Raw genomic sequence first — 22,818 nt, forward strand, 5'->3', positions numbered from 1 at the left:
ATCTTAGGACTAAATGGTGCTGTGTGTAATAATGATAATAGCTCTGGACAAAGTTCAAGACTGTTATTATTATTTAATTTAAAAAATCTTTTTTAAAACTGTTGTACAATTTATATATGTCATATATTGTTGCATACATAATACTTATACTCATCTATTTTTGATAGTAGACAAAGCAAGAGATTATTTAAATAGTTTAATCAAAGTAATTTTTTCTTTTCTTAGTTGAGAATCCAGCCTGTTATATTTTTGGCATGTTGACGGCATTCGTGCTTGATACAGATTTTATTATTAAGTAAGAGTATTTTTTTTCCTTCCATAAAAGCAGGTTACTATCATCTTCATTATGAAATTAAGGTAATTTAAAATATTTTTCCTACTAAAGTATCAGGATATAAAAATTTGCTTAATTTTTGCTAGAAATAGATATATATTTCATTTTGGTATACGAGTAAGTTGAATCTTTTTGTGTTTCTTACTATATATTTGTAAGTACGATTTTATATTTATATACTTATTATAAACATAGAAATGTCTGTTTTTATGACTTCACGTGTATATAAATTATTTCATGGAATAGAGGTAGCCTATCTTTTATTAAAAAATATGTTTTTTATATGTAGTAGTTTAGTATCTAGTCTATTATTTGAGAATATTCGCATGTATTATCGACCATACTTCTGTCAACTGACAACTTTAGTATACTTTCATATACTGTCTAATATTCTGCGATATCGAGTGTCATTCCTCCCATTGCAAACATTTCTATTAATGATAATAATTGAACAAACATTATACTGGGAAGTAATTTAAAAGTACCTATATGTTAAGTATGTCATAATAAATAGGACTTGCATCATACAAGCTGTATGATGCAAGTCCTATTTATTTGGTCCTATTTAGTTTAATTAGGAGCTGGTATAACTATAATAATTTTAACTAAAGACCGTAGGAGTATATTTTGATATCTAGTCTCTTAGTTAGTAATTCTGAACTATAGAAAAAAAAATAGAGCAATCATGATTATCATGGCTGTTCAATATTCTCTCTTAATTCACTCTATATATGGCTTGTATGCATTTTGCAATTCACTTTTTAATTTCTATACTTTTTGCTAGTGTCATCTAATTTATAATATTTTTTTATTTAACTAGAATAACAAACACAGATACGACATTGCATACGGCATCATATACGGCTTCTATGATGCCTTGATTAAAAACACAATACGTAAAATCGATAAATGTAGGTACATAGCAGTGGTGAAATTCATAAATTTGCTGCATATTATTTTAAAAGATTATAGTTTATAGTCAGTTTCATTTTTATAACTATATGTACATGTAAAATATTTTCTTATACATTTTTTGAGAACAAGTTTTGTTTTATTTTTGTTTTGTTTTAGTACCCAAAATGAATTATTGTTGTTTTTATTTAAATAGTAACAGTGTTCATTGTTTTACAGCAAAATTAATGTTGTGCCTGTTTTAATAACAAACCTGTTTGTATTATTGGAACAATCTACAGTCATCTTTGTTGGAAATATTGTTTATTATTGTCGGAATGTGCATATTGTTGTACCTTGAACTAACATTTCTGTCTATTTAGTCAGTTCTATTTGGTCGGTTTAATTTAAATTCAACTGACATCAATTTCAGAAGCTATTCAGTGTTTTATGTTATCAGATTAAAATATGGATCTCTCACACTAACCGATTCTTTAACTCGAAACTTTGAACTATGAAAACAAACTTTATGCCCTAATAAACTATTATTATTATATAAAAATATATTACTAATCATGTAAATATTATCATTTTTACTATTGCTAACATCGTTGAGTGGATAAATACGAATAATATGGTATTTCAATAAAGAATAGAATAATAAAATAAATTTAATACTGTTTATTAAAGTACAAACATAAAAAATACATTCAATAAATTATAATTAAAATCACAGTGAAGCATAGGATCCTTAACCGTTTCCAGGTTTAGTAATGATGGTGATGATGGTGGGGCACAATATGATGAGTCTGATGCTTGACGGTTGCGTGGAAACTGTAAATTAAAAAAATTAAATCATTATTAAATGGAAGAAGCTTGTTTTAATGTTCATTGGTATCTTTACAATTTATGTTATTGTAAAATCGTGATATGGTGAAAACTGTATGTTTGTGTGTTAATGTTTCACATCAAAATGACTGAAGAATTTTTTTTTAAATAACTGGTCTCTAACCTGGGTATTGACCCAATAATCAAAGGGCGGAATAATCAAATTTGTTGTTTTCTGAACCTGAAATCCAGAACACAGTGTAGAGTTTCAAACTGATCTGTAGTGAGAGACCAGTATAGAAGTCCATATGAATCTATAGCCGCCTGTAGATATTCTCTGGTCAGTAAAGGAACCTAGCGTTAAAAGACAAATAATATAAAAATACCCGCTGTGCTTGTCGCCGTGGTAGTGAACAGTCCTCTCGGAGCCATCGGGCTCATGGAGCGAGTAGTAACCGGTCACATGATCACCATCGCGGGATTCATGCTGACTCTTGTGGTCACCGGTATGAGGGTCCGACACTTTGTACTCAAAGTCGTATTTGGGGTAAGCCTGTAAAAAATAAAATTGTTATATTTTACGCTCTTGGTTTATCTTGTTAACTACTTCATTTTCTTATAATTGCTACGAAATCAGTTGGTATTTATGTTGACAATTATATCAATAGGATAATAGGATAAAGTCTTCAGAGGTAGATTGGTTGATATTTCATCTTGGAAAGGCAATAAATAGTGATTAGGCGAAAATTGTTTATCAAACAAACAGACAATTTGTGTATCATACTTTCGTAAAAATAGTTGTAAGAATTAAAGAAAAGTTTTGACAGTACATACTAATAATTATTAGACTAAAGACTGAGTCGAATAAATAAAACAATATACAATTGTAATTCCATGATAAAAATTGTTATAAATATTTCTCTAATAAATCAAGAATGGCACAACGTTTTACGTAACATCACCAATTTAGTAACGAGTCGGATTCCGTTATCTTACGTAGTAGTCGACGTGGTCATGATGACCATGACCGTGGCCGTGATCATGACCGTGGACATGCACAGCATGCGCGGGTCCATCGTGGCGTGAGATGTGTTGAGATGAGTAAGCGTGGCCGTGACCGTGACCGTACTGTGCGGCCGCCACACTGATAACAGCAACAAGGCACAGGACCTAAAATCAGCAATAATTATATTCAAATTTGAATTCGGAAAGTTAACGCTCATATCTAGTTTTTATCGATAGATATGTACGCCGTAGTATGTTTTTTTAGTTATTTGTTTATGCAATAACCATTATAATATTATGGCATTATTTAATAAATGCATATATTTAATCGTAAATTACTATAATTTATTTTATCAATGTCTAAAATTACATTTTTAAAATCTGGACATTTTGTAGATTATTTAGTATAGAACGTGAGAATCTTTATAAAATACATACTGGTGCATACTACAGAGGCTAAAATATATTAATTTAGCATCATGAATGTTGTCATAATATAAATTTATTTTTAAAACTGTAACCTGATCTAGCATATATCTAGATTAATTGTATCTATTGATTAATAGTGTGTTATAACACAAATGCTGTCGAGATTAAAATCATCGCATAATACTCATATCTAAAGGAACCGCTGGTAACGTTTTGAACATTGTTTTATTACACTGAACACTAGTTTTTTTTAAAAATATCTAGGCATTTGATATGACCACAATTTGTTTTTCACATAAACACTTCACGAGTGCTTTTGTAAATTTTTTAACACTGCAATTGTGCAACTATAAAATCACTTGTTTTACCTTAGAGAACATTTTTTGTTATTGTTTAGTTGGCGTGCTAATAACAAATCCAATGGTGAACTGATACATTTTAGTTAAAACCCACGACTTTTATATCTACAATAAGGGTAACCAAGGCAATGTTGATTTCACCTAATGGGCAGTTAAGATTGTTCTCGTACGCAAGTATACTGCGTTTGTAATGATTTCGTAAAGTCATTTGTTGGACATGCTATCTACACTTATTCGGGGACACTATTGCATTTAATTACTTTCAACTGTTATTGTTAATATTGATTTATATTGGTTCAATATAATGTACTCGTAGATACAATCATAATATTACTATAATATGATGAAACTAGAACTGTTAAAGGTATGTTAAAACTTTCAATTTATTTAAAAGGGTAAATAACATTGAGTATGCAAAAATATTCGAAGATTTTGTTTGTGCACATTTTGGTGCATAGAGTTATGGAACGTATATGAATATGATAATATAATAGTTTTGATAATTAGAGGATTCTAAGCAGTGAGGGAAAAAAATTGGTATGATATTTATATATCAATTAAAATCTTATCCTTGCAAGGTCCTCTTGACTGCTTATTTTACTATTTATTTTTTATTTATTTTCCCATTATTAACGTCACCTTAATTCCATTATTTTGGGTGGGTGACAGCCGACAGCAGTGATTATAATTCCACATACCTGTGCTTATTCTCCATTTATGCAAATCTTTTATACAATCCACCATGTTTTTTGTCTTTATCTCCATCTACAGCCATTCAGGTACATAATGAACATCAAAAATACTAGATTTAAAAATAAATATGCTGTCCCCAAGTATCGTTTAGAAAAAGTCAGTAAGTCTTTTATGACAATGGATATAAAAATTTACAATAAGACACCAAAGGATATACTGGAATTACCCTTAAATAAATTCAAAACATCTGTTAAATCATATTTACTGAGCAAACCCTATTACTCTCGAAACGATTACTTGAACGACGAGCGTGCATGACAATAGTTGTTCATGCACGGGATTTCGTTTATTATTAGACATAGACACCTATATAAATAAACGATGTAAATACCCTGACTTTTGAAAAAAAAGAAATTCAACTGAGTTTCTTGCCTGTTCTTCTCAATTGAATTTTGTTTTGTTTGTTTGTAACACTATTATACTATTTCATGATGACCTCGGTCGTCTAGCGGTCTTGCACGCCAGTTTACGTTCGATGGTCGCGGGTTCGATTCCTCGCACGGCACAAACATTTGTATTCATAAGTATGATTGTTTGTATCGGTCTGGGTGTTTTCTATCTATAGTATGTATGTATTTACGGAAAAATATTATCGAAACATTTGTTTCAGTTATCTAGTACCCATAACACAAGCTTTAGCTAGCTTAACTTGGATCTAGCCGTGTGAATTGTCTAGAGATTATTATTTTACGATTTCAAATAGTACATACAATAGTCAATACAATGCAAGATCGGCACGGCTATATATATATATATATATATATATAATATTACTAACTTGTATGCTATAAGTATTCATAGTTGTAGCTAAATTAAAATTGTAGCATACAATTCTGTGCATAAAATGGGTACGTACCACATGCTGTTCCTATAGGTATACTTAATTGAGTAGGGATAAATGAAGAAATACTCTGCGTAAGTTCTTTTTAACTTTCGCGTTTACTACACATAAACTATAGAAACGATAGAGATTTAAAAAGAGATTAGATTAGATTTTAAAATACTCGAATTTCAATGTGGAAGATAGTTCTGCTATTAGCTATTATGGCATGGAAGACAGTAATAAATAAATTTAACAAATTTCAATATCATCTGTTAATAAGTGTAGGTATCGTATTCGTCAGAGCTGTATACATAGCTATTTATCGTCGGATTATTTACTGATGGTAGTTGAACAAACTGCTGACATCTACCGACTTTACCTCGCTCTACTATAGTCGGCTAGTGTCCACAGTAGTGCAACCTAGTCAAAACTTCAAGTAAGGTAATCTAATTTATTATGTACATTACATAAATAATTATCTACTATATTCATTATGATGATTACATTATTAAAAGGTAACCAGGACTATCACTAAGGTAAACCAAAGGTTTATTAACAATTTCTAAATTTTTTACACAAATATGTTTATTAAAATGATAATAATTTTATTTCATATATATTAATATTAAATGATATAATATAAAGAATGTTGTTTGATCGTAACTGAACTCAAAATTAATCGATTTGTAAGTAACTTGATCAAGTTACTATTGAATATGTGGAACTTAGAAATGAATGGTAGTAAAATAATTAACGATGATAATAAAATATGTAATAACCATACGGTCTGTTATTACTAAGTAATTTTACTATTAACGATATTTTTTCTGCATATTTTATAGTGTAATGCTTGTGAGGCCTAGTAGTAGTAAATAAATAATAATTAAGTATTAGGAGTGTTTAGAAATATTATGTTTTTTATATCTTATTTTTAGAATTATATCAATGTATCAAAATGATTAAATATCTTTTTTTTATTTAGAATAAATATAACTGTAATTGATTTTTGATAGTCTCTTTCCGTTAGACAGTTGATCAAGCAGTAACGCCTTTGTTAAGGAATTAATTATAGCCAATTTCTGTATAATAATTTAGATAATTATTCAATCAAATTGATAAATAATTTCAGTAAATTCAGAAAGGTATTTGCATTTCCTAGCCACTCAAATTTTTTGTGTTATTTGAAAACAATGAATAAGAAAATATAAATCGAAATGACAACCTTCTCCATTTTAAAGTCGGTTGAAACAGCAAAATCATAGTGATCACCATTACAAAGGTCATAACTGTAAATACAGTTAATTCGTCTTGCTCTAGTAACTTTATAAAAGACCTAAATAAAATATCAATTACGATCTTCGATTTGTGCATTTTAATTTTGTACAGTTTTGTTTTGACCTATAAATATATATATAATAAAAATATTATAAATGATAATTTCATGAACTCATGAAGCAATTTTATGTCTCACAAGCTAATCCCGCAAGCGTTGTTTTAGCATATAAATTAAAATCACTGTTAGAAAATAGGGGTTGGTGATATAAGTTTGAAAATTTTGTGTGGTATGTATTTTTTATGCGCAATTATAAAATAATTTTAAGAGTGGACAACCCTTATCACTAAGAGGTATGTAAAATAGATAGTAGCCACTTCTCAGACCTACTTAATAGGCATATAAAATTTCATAAAAATTGTTCAAGCCATTTCGGAGGAGTATGGTAACTAATTTGACACTGCAATTTTATTTATTAGATTTTATTAATGAGACACTTTGAACAACAATTTACAATATAGGAAAAGTGATTATTTTTTAATGATCCATCCAATTCAAATAAAGGAAAGATGTTACAACGTTTTTAATATACAGCTTCAATAAATATTAATAATTCTTTAAAAAAATATTTTTAAGCTTCCTCCTTACTCCTCATAACTCTAAACAACTTAAAGGTTATTAAAGAGTTGTATGCTATAGTATTATACATTCTAATATTCAACATACTAGGTATAATGTTCTTCTGAGGTTTATATGCAAAAGTTGAATTATTTTTCTCGAAATTGTTAAGGATATATTAATACTCTGGGTCTCAAAGTATTAAAATTTTTGCGGTAGGGCTGATGTCAGGTTATTGAAACATTAATAATACATACATAATAAAATTAATAACATTATATTAAGTACAAAATTTATAAAAATTTTTTGCAAACATTAATAATATCACATTATTATAAATCACAGAGAGTTATTAACTAAGTAAATATCACAGATTAATGATGTTTGACAGGAACTATGTGGTGGGTGCTGTGTTTGACCGTAGCGTGGAAACTGAAATAAAATGATAATAATATAATAATCTTATACATTATACTCGGCGCTATCTAGTCCTAAACTAAATATATATATCCTAAACTAAATATAAATGTACCACGGGTACTAAACAGCTATGTTTAGAACCCGTGAAGATTACCTAAACATTTTTGTTATAATACAAACAATCGTAGTAAATTATAAATAATCATATTGTGATAAAATTGAACCTGCTACCAACAGAAGTAAGGAGGTGCATGTGTCAAACCGTTAAAACAGGTGTGACAAAGTGACCCACGCAGATGACTCTATAACCTAGATAGAATATGTCCAAAGTAATCATATACCATCAGACGTGCCATGTGCTTTTTTTTGTAAAATATGACGCATTTATACTCACCCACTGTGTTTATCCCCATGGTATTCTACATGTCTAATGGAACCGTCGGGTTCGTGTAGAGAGTAAAATCCCTTCACATGATCTCCGTCGCGGGACTCGTGTTGGCTCTTCTTATCGCCAGTATGGGGATCTTCTACTTTGTACTCAAATTCATATTTTGGATAGGCCTGAAATTTTTTTATACTCATATTAATATACATACATTTATGAATATTTTTACAAGAGATAATCCTTCTACATTATATATAACATAATAGGAACAATTTATGTACGGTATTATGTCTATTCAGCAGGGAGATTAAGATAAAGGACAGAGTAATATATAGGCTATTTAGGAAATATTTACTTGTAAATACAATTAATAATTATAATAAGTATTTTTGTTTGTAGAAAGTACATTATTTAGTTGTAAAATGTATAATTATCCTGTATAAAATTGTTTCTAACAAATTAAACTATAAATTTAAGACAGAATAATTGACAAATAAATTAATTCTTAACATTGCTGCAAACTCGACCCCATGCCACGTTTAATTCTTAGGCCAATGTGTTACCACATTCCTCAATATAGTACTGAGAAGATGTATCTATCTGCCCAGTTATTGAATGTACTTACATAATAGTCGATATGATCATGGCCATGGCCGTGACCATGCCCGTCGTGGCCGTGCACGTGTACGACATGCGCGGGGCCATCATGTCTGGAAATGTGTTGGGACGAGTAGGCGTGCCCGTGGCCGTGGTCCTGACCATACTGAGCAGCAACTGTAGCCGCCAACGCAATCAAACACAGCACCTACAACAATAATTAACGTTTTACAATCTTCAACGTGCAGAGTAATATGTAGTTTTATCGACATAAATCCCAAGTCTCAGTCGGGTCTATATGTAAACGCAATTTTCTTCTAATTGCCTCTAAATTTTGATTGTTGTCATTCATGTCATCAGTCGTGTTCAAATCATTTTAGAGGATAAAGCTCTTTTTTCAGGTCTTTTTTACTTAATCAATTTTTTTCCGACATTTTAATATTACTCATTATCGAAATATTACTTAAATGTTACGTGATTTTAAAAGATATTTAATGTGGTGTCTTAAGAGTGCAGTACACTTAATTGAATTGAAATTACTATTGATATTAATGCAAGAGTACGCTTGCCAATTGTATACCAAATTATTATTCTTATTATGTAGTGAACTGTAATACTTATAAAATGTGTCACAAAGAATTTCCCATAAATAATACTTAAATATTAAAACCAAATAAGGATTGAATTTAATTACTAGTAAATATCCACATAAAATTATACCTTTGAATACATTTTAATTGGCTATATAGTGCTAATAACACTAAGTCCTGCTGCGAACTGATAACTGTTGATTGAATTTACTTCTTTTATATTGCTTTCAGGGGTGGCCAAGGCAATAGAGATTTCGCTCCAAATACTGAACATTTAAAATTATTCAAGAACTTTTAGTATGCAGTGTTTGCAATAATTTCGTAAAGACATGCCTACTACACTGTGTGACATTGCCACAGTTATAATCAATAAATTATGCAAGTTCACCGTAGTACTTTATTATTAACACAAATCTAGAGGAATAAAAAACTACCTAAGTATAAAGTAACGAGTGAAAAAGTGATCATGAAAAAAATAACAACATTTTGAAGGTAATTACAGTAATATTAGTTTACTTATGAAGTGTAAATATAAAACTGTTTTTAGTAATAAGTATTATTATTATAATAAAATAATAAATGTACTATTTGGAAACTCTAACAAATGAAATTTAATATTTTATAGATTATTAAAAAAACCGAGCTGCAATGATGATTATGATGATGATTTAAAAAACAAATATAGAGAAGAAGAATTAGATTATATCTCAATATTTGTACTCTTAAATATTTCACTGTAATATAAAATGTCCATAACTGCCCATAACTTTGTGCTCATAACTTTTCCAGATTATGCCCAAGTTATGCTAGTGTTCATAAGAATCTTATTGCACTAGTAATATGTCGGTCCTCAATGGCCTCAATCAATCATACGTTAATTCTTTTTAGCATATATCTATTGACTTTCTTTGTTTAAATATCCTTATTTGTATGTTTTGTTTGTCCCAAGATGCAAACGATATAAAAATAATTAAAAAATGATGTGCACAACAATTATTTAAACATACATCAAAAAAATGGATACAAAAATGCATGATTGCATGATTAATTTTATGGTTACGGTATAGATACGTTGTTGATATTGCATATACTTATGTATAACTGTACTGTATATTTTATAATAGACTCATGAAGTGATAAATTTTGGAAACTAAATATTATTGTGTAAACGATCTATTCTCTCAGAGACTGTTCTGCAATCAGAATCAGGTTACATCAAAGAACCAGATTTAATGCTGGTACGTGCAGCAAAAAGAAACAACATGTGCATTCAAAGTTGTAACAGACCGGTTTTAGGCACATATTTTATCGAAATATAAATTCGTAAACTTTCATTCATATTCATATCGGCTAGTGCTTTCAATACGATAACAGTAAAATGTTGTTACAGGTAAGTAGTATTACTCTACATCAATATATATTAGTTTATAAAATTAACAAGAAATTTAATCTACAAGAGGTAGACTGTAAAAACTAGCCTGAGCAGGCACCTCAGTATTACCTATTTCAGCTGCCAAGCAGCTTGCTAGTTAAGCTGGGTTTCGGTTATATGGTTCAGATTAGGCGGTGACTTATTGACATGAGATAAGTTTGCCATAAGAAAGTAAAAGTTTATTCATTTGTACCATTTATTAAGTGTTAAAAATATTATAATATTTGTATATTTTTTTTAATTTAAACAAAATGTGAAGTACAATTAATTAAAATTTTATTAATAATTATTATATAAATTACAGGTTTACATAGCGTTAGCCACATTAGCCCTATCTTATTGTCAAGATGATCATCATAGTTATAGCCATAGTACCGTCATTAAACACGAAGTACCTGACAACATCAAACCTTACAACCAAATACCTCTCGCCATTCCGGTACCTGTGATACAAGTTCCAAACATTCAGGCGGCACCCTCTCAAAATTTAATTCATAGTTTAGGACAAGACCAATCTCAGAAACCACTTCAGCAATACTTTGTACCTGCTCCGTTTAGAGAACCTGCCCCTGTATATGAAGCTTCTGAACCTCAAGTTGTACAACCTGTTCCCATCAAAATAAATCCCCTTCAATTGAAACAAAGGATTCTGAACGTTCCTGTTCAGCAAGTCCCTGTTCAATCTATTCCAGTTCAGCCTATTCCTATTCAACAAATTTCTATTCAACATGAGATTCCGCAAGTACCTATTCAACAAGAACCCGTCTATCAGACAACTATCGAGCAATCGCCAATTCAATATGTAGAATTACAAAAACAGGGGTCTAACCATCAACAAGAGGAATCCCTTCAACACGAAGATTATTATGTAAGATTTTTCAATTAATATTACAAGTATCATTTGTATTTAAATACTGTGGCCACAAAACATCGATTTTAATCTCTTTATGAAAGATAATTAATAAAGTATTTGTCCAATCTTGATCAAATGTACAAGAGGAAACAAAAGAAACCTCAGAAAGGGCTATGTAATGTACGATAATCCTGGACAATTGTTAAGGATTATTATTATTAGGTCTCTGCTACAAAATGTAAAAATTAAAATAGGTACTCAAGAAAAGTGTGCTACTTAAATCTATAACTCACAGCATTTCTATTACAGCTACCTGAAAATTAATGACGTTTATATGATCTATACGTGGTATAAAAAAAATTTGCTGCCGGAACGCAGAATTTTAATGCATTTTCAGTATTAGAGTGATGCTAGAGGAATATTTTTAGATGTAATATTTTCCTATACATAATTAGAGACTATTTTATCAAATAAACAGGCAATCTTGTACATGTTACACATACACTTAATGTTTATATCATAGACGACTTTTTTCAATTTTTTTAAATTAACTCTATGTTAATAATACTACTGAAATATATGCATACAATATAATTATATAAATAGAGGGACACTTCATACATAGTTATCTAGATAAACTAACTACATATTTATTAAATACATACATAAATATAATATATAGAAAATGGCCAATCGTTCTCATGACTAAATACACACATTAAGCGAGATCAAACATAAGTGACCTACGAAATTGCAGTTGTTAATTAATAACAGACAACCATAACAGAAAAGCCGCAATGCCGCATGGTGTTAAGTCCGCTAAATGTACTTTACTATATATTGTATATTGTGTGCATTGAAGTTAAATAAAAAAAAAGCATATTATAAATAAGGAGTATGTGGAAACTTGTCCCTATGTATTCAAATTAATAATTGAGTTGTTGTTTCATAAATTTTGTTTAAAATTATGTTTTAGGCATATCCTAAATATGTTTTCGAGTACAAAGTAGAGGATCCACATACTGGTGATAACAAATACCAACGTGAATCACGTGATGGTGATGTTGTAAAAGGTGTGTACAGTCTGCATGAAGCCGATGGATCTATTCGTACTGTTGAATATGGTTCTGACAAAAAAACTGGGTAAGTATAATATTATATGGTATATAGTTATTATTTCTGAGTATGAGTATTACCTGAATGTCAAAAGTTTAGGTTTTTCATGGAACATATCCTTGTGAGAACTCCGTCTTGATTCACGGAAGTCATTTTAAATTGATTTAGTAAAATGGCATATTCTTGCAGTAGCAATATTATTAAACTTTATTTAAGTTACCGTACATAATAGATATACTTATGAATATTAAAAAAAATAATTGAAATTACGTAATTTTTCATAAAAATATACAATCAATATAAGCATAAATATGAATAGTATTTTTTTATTTTAATTACATTGTTCATCGTAAATAATACATATATGCAATTTAGAAATTGTCAGTCTAATGTAAAAACATTTACTTCTAATCCCGAATTAGAGCCTTTGACCTTTCACAATTTTATGTTACTGTAAATGCACATTAGTCTTCTTATGATAGTGTAGACCGAAGTAACGGGTATTATAGAAATCTAGAAAATGTCTAACTTAATGTTAAAATTTAGAATGAAGTCTTGTTCTAATTTATAGTTATAAATGTGGAAGCTCAGATACTGCAAATCACAGTTCTCTCTAATTGTTTATTTTTGTGATAAATAACATTTCGACATAGTCAAAAGAGGTTAACCCTCTAATTTGGGTTATATTAAATCTATAATTTGATATTTTTTATTGAATTTAAATGTACCTCTTCCAATGGAATGTTACACAGTAACATTGTGAATGTTATTTATTATTTGAGCATTATTTATTTATATATTTATAGAATCTTGCTTTTAGTCATATTAAATATAACAAAAATATATATGTTTATACCTTTATTATAGGTTTAACGCTTACGTGAAGAATTCCGGCATTACGAGTCACGCATAATCAGAAAATCATCATTCTCATTGAAGTCATTGTATCATCATTATTTTAACAATTTAGTCATCGACGAGTAACTTTGGTTACTGTTATATTTCGTCACAAAGCACAGAACTACATGTTTAATTTTTGCTGCCTTACACTGCGTTTGTTTGTCCGAGCAATATCTTCTATTTTATTAGCTCGGGTTATGTAGCCACCTTCTTGCTATATCTTGTGGATCCTCAGAACTACATATAGCGATCATTTTAGTTTTTCTGGTAATTCTACTCTTGGTACTTCTATCACAGTGAAATACTGAAAATTTTAACGTAGCTCCTTTGATTAAGTTTTTTATTAATATTTATAAGTTTGTTACCTGTTGTTATATATACAACATATTTAACACTTGTCACTTGTTTTTATACTTACTACGATAGACAATAGAAAATAATTTCAGTTACATCAAAAACGTTTCATTGCAAATTTCTTTCTTTCGGTTCTTTATTGTAAATTGTAGGTGTATATTTTGTATAGTAATAATTTAATTGTTAACGTTACTAATATTTTTAAAACCGTTGCCATTTGAATTTCTTATTATATTGTGTTGTGATAGTATATATATAAGAATAAGAATTAAATGTATTACTACCGTTTTTTTCATAAAATCAATATAAAATAAGGGTAATTAAAAATAAGCCCTTTTCCACACCAAGCTATATACAAGTAGGCTTAGACCTCCTATATTCCCTTGTCTGTAAAGACTCGTGCACATCGATAAGTAGATAATAACAATTTTTATAATGCCTCATTAGATAATATTGTACAACCACGTTTTCTTAGAATCACGATATTTAGATGGACTAAAGCAATTCGTTTCCGTGATTATACTAGAAAGTTTACTGTCGCTCTAAATACGTGTGTAAAGCTACTAATATGTTGAGAATAATTTGTCTTAAAGACAAAGCTGACACGATTTTATCTGCGAACAATAAGTACGATATATTATATAACACGATATTATGTATTAGTTCTTATTAATTAGTGTATTACTTCACGGAATCTGTTTATTAATAACTCAAGAATACATCGCTAAATATAAGCATCTCATTGTCTTAAATGCTATGAAATATAAGTGGATACTCGGTAAAATTGACATGGTAAAAAATCTGAATCTGAATATTAATATGCTCTTAATATGTTTCCCTTATAATAGGGTCACGTGACAAGGATTGGGCATATGTGATATGCGTCAGAAGACTCCTTATATTATAGTTGAGATTATTTCCCTGGAGCTGACATAGCCCTCATAGACATGCTATGCTCACAAAGCATGACACAACCATAGGGAAGGAAGAATTGATCCACCCCACACAATTGACCACAAGGCCATTGAACTGGCCATTTAACTTGAATCCTGAATTGTTTTTAAGTAGAAGGTGAACGATCAACGAAAATATCTGATCATGGCTGAGATGATACCTCATATTTATTTTTATATGAGCTCTATTTTTATTTCTGGATGAATAGTGTTTTATTTTTGACATGTAATCTAAATGGCTTAGTAAAAATATTATATAAGAATTTTAAGGTTTGTATTACAATACAATTAAAAGACGATAATAGAACACGTATTTATAACATATCAATGGAAGCAACGAATCATTATCAAACAAGCCAGCAGCATCATTATATCACTGTCAGTTTATTTAAACAGTGGGCTAATATTTGAAGATAAATTATATTAAGTTGTTTTATTACATTTTGTAATGTAGGTATATTATTAGATGATGAGAAAATGAAACTAATTCAGGTTTGTAGGCCACTTCCGTAAATTCTATAAAAACAGGTGTAATCTTTTTTTTCAATAGTTATTTGATTAGGTTATTAATTGCCATTCATAACTTACAGTATACATAATTTTTATAAACCGGAGTTTGGTGATCCATTACATTTTATTACTTAATTACATTTTTAATAAATGTTTTATAAAAATTTCGTTATTGTTCCCACATACCCCATGTAGTGACAATATTTTGATTTTAGTATCTCAATAAGAAGTGTTATCTTTAGACACTTAAATTATTGTACTATTTTGACTGGAAATAAATAAAATTAATTACAATTATGTGTTTATTATTTTCTAATGCCAGTTTGATATGCCATTATTGACGGCTTCGGTTGTCTAGCGGTCTAGCACACCGCTTTTCGCCCGATGGTTGCGAGTTCCATTCCTCGCACGGAACAAACATTTGTATTCGTGAGTATGATTGTCTGTATCGATCTAGGAATTTTCTATGTATAATACGTATGTATTTACAAAAAAATATATATCTATGTATTTATATCAGTTGTCTAGAACCCATAACTTAAGCTTTAGCTAGCTTAACTCGTGTCTAGATGGCGCTGTGTGAAATGTCTGGAGATTATTATTATTATTATTATGGTTACTCTTTCACTTATTTATCAAGTTTTCTTGAAACAATTTATTATTGTTATACAATCCTTTCCCAGCAGCGTAAATTAATAATAACAATAAATATTAAAATGAAACAGATGTATTATATTTTATTCACACAAAATTATAAAATGTAATGCTGGCATAATAATGGCATTTATCTTAACATGTTTTTTGCTCATTATTCTTGTGATGAGTCCATTTCCCTAGGGGATTTAAAATTAAAATATGAGTATTCAAAAGTGTTTATATCTAGTTTATTTGAATAAATATTATTTATATTTCTATTATAGATTTTCGTGCTGTTCATTGGTTAGTTGCGTATGTTTTACATTATCCCTTTGTAGTATATTATTTAATATATAATGAAGAAGCACTTGTATAAATTTAAATTTTACAATAACAGCAACTACTGTAGGTTATAAGGACACGAGGTTACTATTACGAAATCTTAATACTAAGGAAGTTGCGAAATAAAAAAACTAAATGTGGTTCATGGTTCCGAAGACCGTTTATGCCTGCACGCTTTTTCTGACAAAAAGTGCGTTTGTGACATTGATGAGGGCGTTTTCTACGATCATGGCACGATAAGTTTGATTACGATTAGACTGTAACGATTATAAATTATATGAAAAAGAAATCTATTCTAGTCAGATAGGAGCAGAAAAAATATAAGACTAAAAGTAGAATTTGGTGAAAACATATTTATTACATTTTATTATAAATGTATATTTTTGTATGTATAACATGTATATACAAAATATATGATAATTACTTTATTATAAACACAAGCATGTTTTATTGTCAAAAAAAAAAAAACTGGCTAATCTGGAGAAAATTGAACCCACGAATACGAAACATTGTGTTTTGACAGAGATTATCTGGAAATATAAAGGCTTAATTTGGTAGTGGATTGCAAACCAATACAATAATAATAAATTCATTTTTTCTAAGATAGTATTATTTGTACACAAAAAGTACAATCGGTTTTTCTAACATAGGTAGTACTATGTAATATTATCTTATCTGTGCTAGTACTAATATAGTATTTATTAAATAAAAAATTGAACATTATAGCAACTATATAAATAAGTACATTTCTTGTTGTCTCGTCCCAGTACGAAAGCTTTTTGGCAATTAAATACTGACATTGATAGATAAAATTCGAAAATACAGATGTAGCTTCTAAATCTAAAGATCAAAGTTCTCATAAAGTGAACTATTTTGGCAGTCCAACAACCTTCACATTGATTACGTAAATTACATCATACAAAGACTCCGCGCAATGGGTTACCGGCATGACGCCCCGAGCGGTAACAAATCGATTCAATACTCTCTCGTAACGTCTCCACTATATATTGGCGTAATAACCTATGCAAATATATCAGTTCCACTGCGGAAGTCATAGTAGAAAGATCAAAATGTTAGCTAGAGTACGTCCGTTCTAAATATACAAATTTTTATTAATAAACATATTTGAAATATTTAAATAAATAAATGGTTTTTACAGATTCTTATTCTTGCTGTTGCTGTAGAAGTTACATTGTGTTTGGAGCACGGCTATCAGCTAAAAACTGCAGTGCAACATGAAGATCAACCTCATCAATCGGAACCACAAGAATACCAGCAGGAATCGCCTCAAGTCAAAGATGTTCACTACCAAGCAGCAATCGAAAGCCACCAACATGGTTACCCATCACAAAGTATCGAGTATCAGTCTGCCGAACAACAAGAACCTCAAGTAAACACCGAACATGCTGCATCAGTTTATAATTATGCTCCGACGCAACAGCATGCAGCATCTCAGCATAGTGCTGAAGCCATTCGTTATGTACCTGTACAGCATGAAAGTCCAGCAGTTCAAATTCCAGAACACAGATTAGAAGTGCAATCATCGCAAGGACATGTACAGCATCAACAAGAAGCTCAGCTGCATCACGTGCCTGTGTACCAGCACGCTAAACACTATTCTCACGATGAGCATGTAGACTATTACGTGAGTTTATTTCCTATGCATGTTAAAATACTTATTCGTACGGATATCCGATTCCAAATTTATTGCAACTTTCCATTTATTTATTCACATTACGTCTTAATCTAATTTAATCACTGTCGTATTATGAATTTTAATAGCTAGTTCAAAAGGGTCCATACTTGTAATTTTGGCAACGTTTTTAGTAGCTAACTGTAATTTTTTTAACGTAATAAGAAGTTGTGAGATGTAACGATGGCCTCGGTGGTCTAGCAGTTTAGCACACCGCTTTATTTCCGAAGATCACAGGTTTGATTCCTCGCACGGTACAAATGATTGTTTGTATCGGTCTGGGTATTTTCTATGTACATATATTGTAAATGTATTTATAAAAAAAAATGTGTCTAGGTATTTATATCACTTGTCTAGTACTATGTCATAACATCAGTTCTGCATAGCTTAGGACTAAAACTAGCGATGGGTGAATCGTCCAGGGTTATTATCATAAAAAAATATTCTGAAACAGTAGTATGCGTATGACTTTCTTTTTGTACATTACTTCAGTAATAAAAAAATTGTTTTAAAATCCTTAACAATTCTAGATCGCCTTTTTAACATAAACTCTGATAAACATATTTTTTCAGGCGCATCCAAAATACCAATATGAGTACAAAGTAGATGACCCTCACACAGGAGATAATAAGTTTCAACAAGAGGTTCGAGATGGTGATGTTGTGAAGGGCGTTTATTCCTTCCTTGAAGCGGACGGATCCATCAGGACTGTGGAATATACTTCCGATAAAGTCAATGGGTAAGAGTCTTGAGAATATATGTTCGTTAAATTTAATAATTAAAAAAACATTTTATTACTAGTGATAAAATGTTTATTAATAGTGCTGTAAAACATAATGTTTATTACATGATTCTTATTTTTACAGATTTAATGCGGTCGTCAAACATACCCCTCCCACACAACATGTGCATATACAACAAAATCATCATCAGTAATATTATATTGTTTGTGAGAGACTGTTAGTTTTGTAAGCATGTTTTTCTACGAGACTTGCCTGAATATTAGACATTTACCTCTAATATTATTTAATATTATTATCGTTACTAGATGTGTAAATAAAGTGTATTTAATTATTAAATTTATTTCATTTATAATATCTGTTTACTTATTATTATTAAATCAATCGTTAAAAGTTTTTCAAAATGAAATAATTGTCTAAATTAATTTATATACCAATTCATGTATTAGATAATTAATTTTAATCCATACAAACCTACTGTAGTAAAGACAACATTAATATGAAGCACTATCAATTTAAAAAAATGAGAATTAGGGAAGTAACTCAACACAAGGATTATGTAGCTGAGTAAAGAAACTCATCCTTTTGAACTCGATTTAGAAGTCAACAAAGTATTGTGCCTGTGGCATATAAAATAACCGGAATTTCGTTTTAATAACATTCGTGTAGCGACAGTGAGTGTGTCGTAACATATTATACCACTAAACGAATACGGATATTAGCGACCTAGATCTCAACCTCATTCATATTTAATCTAGATTGTTCAATTGAATATTACTGAAATTTTGGGAATTGCAGCATTACTTTCACTAAACAACAGTCATTGTGTTTGAGAGAGCGTGTTAAAATTTGACATATTGTCATAATTTGTAGTGGAGGAGCTGTCACGCGAAGGTAATGTAGTGGTAGATGCCAATTCAATTAATAATATACTAGCAAAATCACTTGCATTATTAAGAATAAAATATAATAATATAGTATTGATTCATATGTACATAAGTACTTTTTATTATCTACGTGTTTTCATATTAGGTACCTTATATATCCATCCTCTTAATATTCTACTAAGTCTGAAAATATTTGTTTTGGTATATACTCGAAACTTCTAATTACCCAGATTTTTTTAAAATCAATTATTAGAAATATCTTGACACATATCTGTATTATAAATGCAACGTCGAATTATAGTATATAGAATTTAATAAAAATATTATAAACTGGCGGTTCTCACAATTAACATTAGAAGGAGCAAATAAAAATAAGAACAAATAGGTAAAAACTTAATAATTTATTTAACTAAATACAACAGTCATGTTATCTATATACAAAAACGAAATGTTTAATGATGATGGGTTGGCTGAACGTGCTTGATTTCTGAATGTTTTACGAAGGCATTGAACCTGAAAATAAATCAATCAATGAAATTTACACAGATTATACTGATATACCGATAGGAATATAAAACAACAAGAGAACAGAAAATAACAGAACATAAATATTAAGAGACTAGTCATTATTACCATTTCAAGTCACCATTTCAACTAGTCAATCTATCAACCGTTACTGCATATTCTGTGGAGTCTATCGATTCGATTGTATTTAGTGCGGCATAATTACTACTACAGCCTATAGAGGCCTATACAGGCCTTGAATTAAGCCACAATTCAGGGAGAAAATAGAATTCCAGTATGTCTGGTGTGTAGTGAAATCATATATCCTGCCTCTAATATTGTTTCAGAAGTGCCTATTACCATTGAAAAGACGGAAATAGATACACTATCATATCTATACTAAATAGTTAGGATTTTATAATCATGATTAGTTCATAATATATTAGAGTTAATTTTATTAGCATGGCATCATCATATTTGCAAATTTCAATATTATATGATTATATTTATACACATAATGAAGCGTTTTATGATGTAACGAAATTATTATTTCATTTATAATATATACAATTATTCTATGTCCGCATTAACGCTGCTATCTTCGAGAGTATCTTAAACGCGTGAGAGAAATCTTGACCAGTTAGCCTGGATAAGAATAATAATTAGTAGTGATGTAAGTGTAACACAATATTTAGATGATCACTGTATCGCGGAAGGAAGTCTCAAAATTTGTTTTTGATTTAAACATTAGCTTCAAATAAACATTTCATAAAATATAGTAAACAGAATGTTATCTATCTATCATATATCTACATGAAACACTGTTTTAAACTTTATTGTACGTATGTGTACAAATTTAAACGATTGTTTAGATTTGTGCACATTATATAAACAGGATATTTAATATGATAATATTATTAAAGAGCTCCCGATATTTCGACGCTGCTACAAACGTCTTGTTTTGGTGATCGTAATATCCTTAGTACGGGTTCGAAATGTACAATTATTATTCTGTACGATAGCTTATTGATCAAAGAACATATAACATCATACTATAACCAATAGACCAGTAAAACTTATTCTTTTGAGATCTACCTCTTTCTTATGTTACGTAGACGAAGTTGCTTGGATCTCCTAGTATTATCATAGGAACACATTTAAATTTAAGAAATACGATATTACCATAATATCTAATTATCTTAATAAAAATATATTTACCCTGTGTGTTTATCAGAATCATATTCGACAGTTCGAATAGATCCGTCAGCTTCGTGGAGGCTGTATATACCCTTGACGACGTCACCGTCACGTGACTCACGCTGGTATTTGTTGTCTCCGGTGTGGGGGTCCTCTACTTTGTATTCGAACACGTATTTTGGGTGGGCCTATAAATAGATATAATAAAAACATTTAATTATATGATTCAATTATATGATTGTTATAGGAAATTAGGATATCGTATAGTTAAAAATGAAAAAGTTTTCAATATTACATTTTTTCATGTAATTAGTTAAAAGAAAATATAAATGTATATCCAACTGAACTTATATAGGATATTTTTAGTAAAAAAAGTGAAAAGATATTGGACATCGCAAATAAACAAAAATTATGGGACAGTCTATCTATATTACTATAATCGTAAACATATTTGAGTCTTATAAACTTACAATTATGTTTAATTTTACATTACCATAATTTATTATATACATATATATATTTAATTTTTAATATACCAAATTATGCACTCTTGAAAACTTACATAATAGTCATGATGTTCTTCTTTGTGAACTGGGGCGTGATGAACTGCCACTGGAGCCGCATGGTGGACCTGGACTGGGGCTACGTGAACTTGTTTGGGAGCGGCGTGGTGGACAGCAATAGGAATATGGGCTGGCTGACTTTTATGATGAGGTTGAGGATGGGTGATTTCATGGCGGACAACAGATTTTGATGAGTAAGTGTGGCTGTGATGCTCCTGTGCATACACTCCCACTACAGCGACTACGAAGATGGTGACCTAAAATAGAATTTTATTTATATTTTTCATATAATAATAATAGGTTCTTTATAAGAAAATTAAAAATATTATTAAAATATATCTTGAATCAACAATGGGAAAATCTTTGTGAAAATACCAATTATTAAATGGTTTTTTTTTGTATAAAGACGGAGCAAAAACATGTATGATGACTTGCTTTCTATCTTAAAAATGCAATAAAAGTCGATTACGATATCAAAGCATGTCATATCAGTGTCAAATAAGTAGAAATAATTTACTGTATCAGACTGTTTGTTAAGCCTGGTTTCAGTAGTCCAATAGCCAAGCCTACACTGGTATAAATGATAGAGTAACAATGATTAAAAAAATGTTTAATTAACAACATGCAATTAAGGGCTATCTATTTAATCAATATCAATTCCATTTAAGGGATTGTTTTAATAAATTTTTTAGCATATCAATAGACTACTTACTTTGATAAACATTTTGATATTGTGTTTGTTGTAATGATTTTAATTGAATGATATTATAATTCACACCATACAGTTTTTATACTTAAGATCATAACGGCGTGTGACTTGTTTGGTAAGTACA

General features: G+C 29.7%; 2 protein-coding genes and 1 pseudogene across 2 annotated transcripts; 1 reads left to right on the forward strand and 2 right to left on the reverse strand.

Annotated features, from left to right (window-relative positions):
- Positions 1 to 1,992: 1,992 nt before the first annotated feature.
- Positions 1,993 to 3,867, reverse strand: LOC131847048 (histidine-rich glycoprotein-like). Its single transcript, XM_059196489.1, has 4 exons — positions 3,856 to 3,867; positions 3,050 to 3,223; positions 2,440 to 2,606; positions 1,993 to 2,059 (listed from the first exon to the last, which is right to left on the reverse strand). The coding sequence occupies exons 1-4, from the start codon at positions 3,865 to 3,867 to the stop codon at positions 1,993 to 1,995; spliced, it is 420 nt and encodes a 139-aa protein (XP_059052472.1).
- A 4,256-nt stretch (positions 3,868 to 8,123) lies between these two features.
- Positions 8,124 to 22,709, reverse strand: LOC131846937 (uncharacterized; annotated as a pseudogene).
- LOC131847037 (uncharacterized) lies at positions 17,424 to 19,030 on the forward strand. Its single transcript, XM_059196477.1, has 4 exons — positions 17,424 to 17,483; positions 17,561 to 18,046; positions 18,667 to 18,833; positions 18,961 to 19,030. Exons 1-4 carry the CDS (start codon positions 17,424 to 17,426, stop codon positions 19,028 to 19,030), a joined length of 783 nt encoding a protein of 260 aa, XP_059052460.1.
- Positions 22,710 to 22,818: the final 109 nt, after the last annotated feature.

This window comes from Achroia grisella, unplaced genomic scaffold (genome assembly GCF_030625045.1).
Source record: "Achroia grisella isolate CSIRO2021 unplaced genomic scaffold, CSIRO_AGI_Agris_v1 utg515, whole genome shotgun sequence".
In the NCBI taxonomy this organism is placed as follows: Eukaryota; Metazoa; Arthropoda; class Insecta; order Lepidoptera; family Pyralidae; genus Achroia; species Achroia grisella.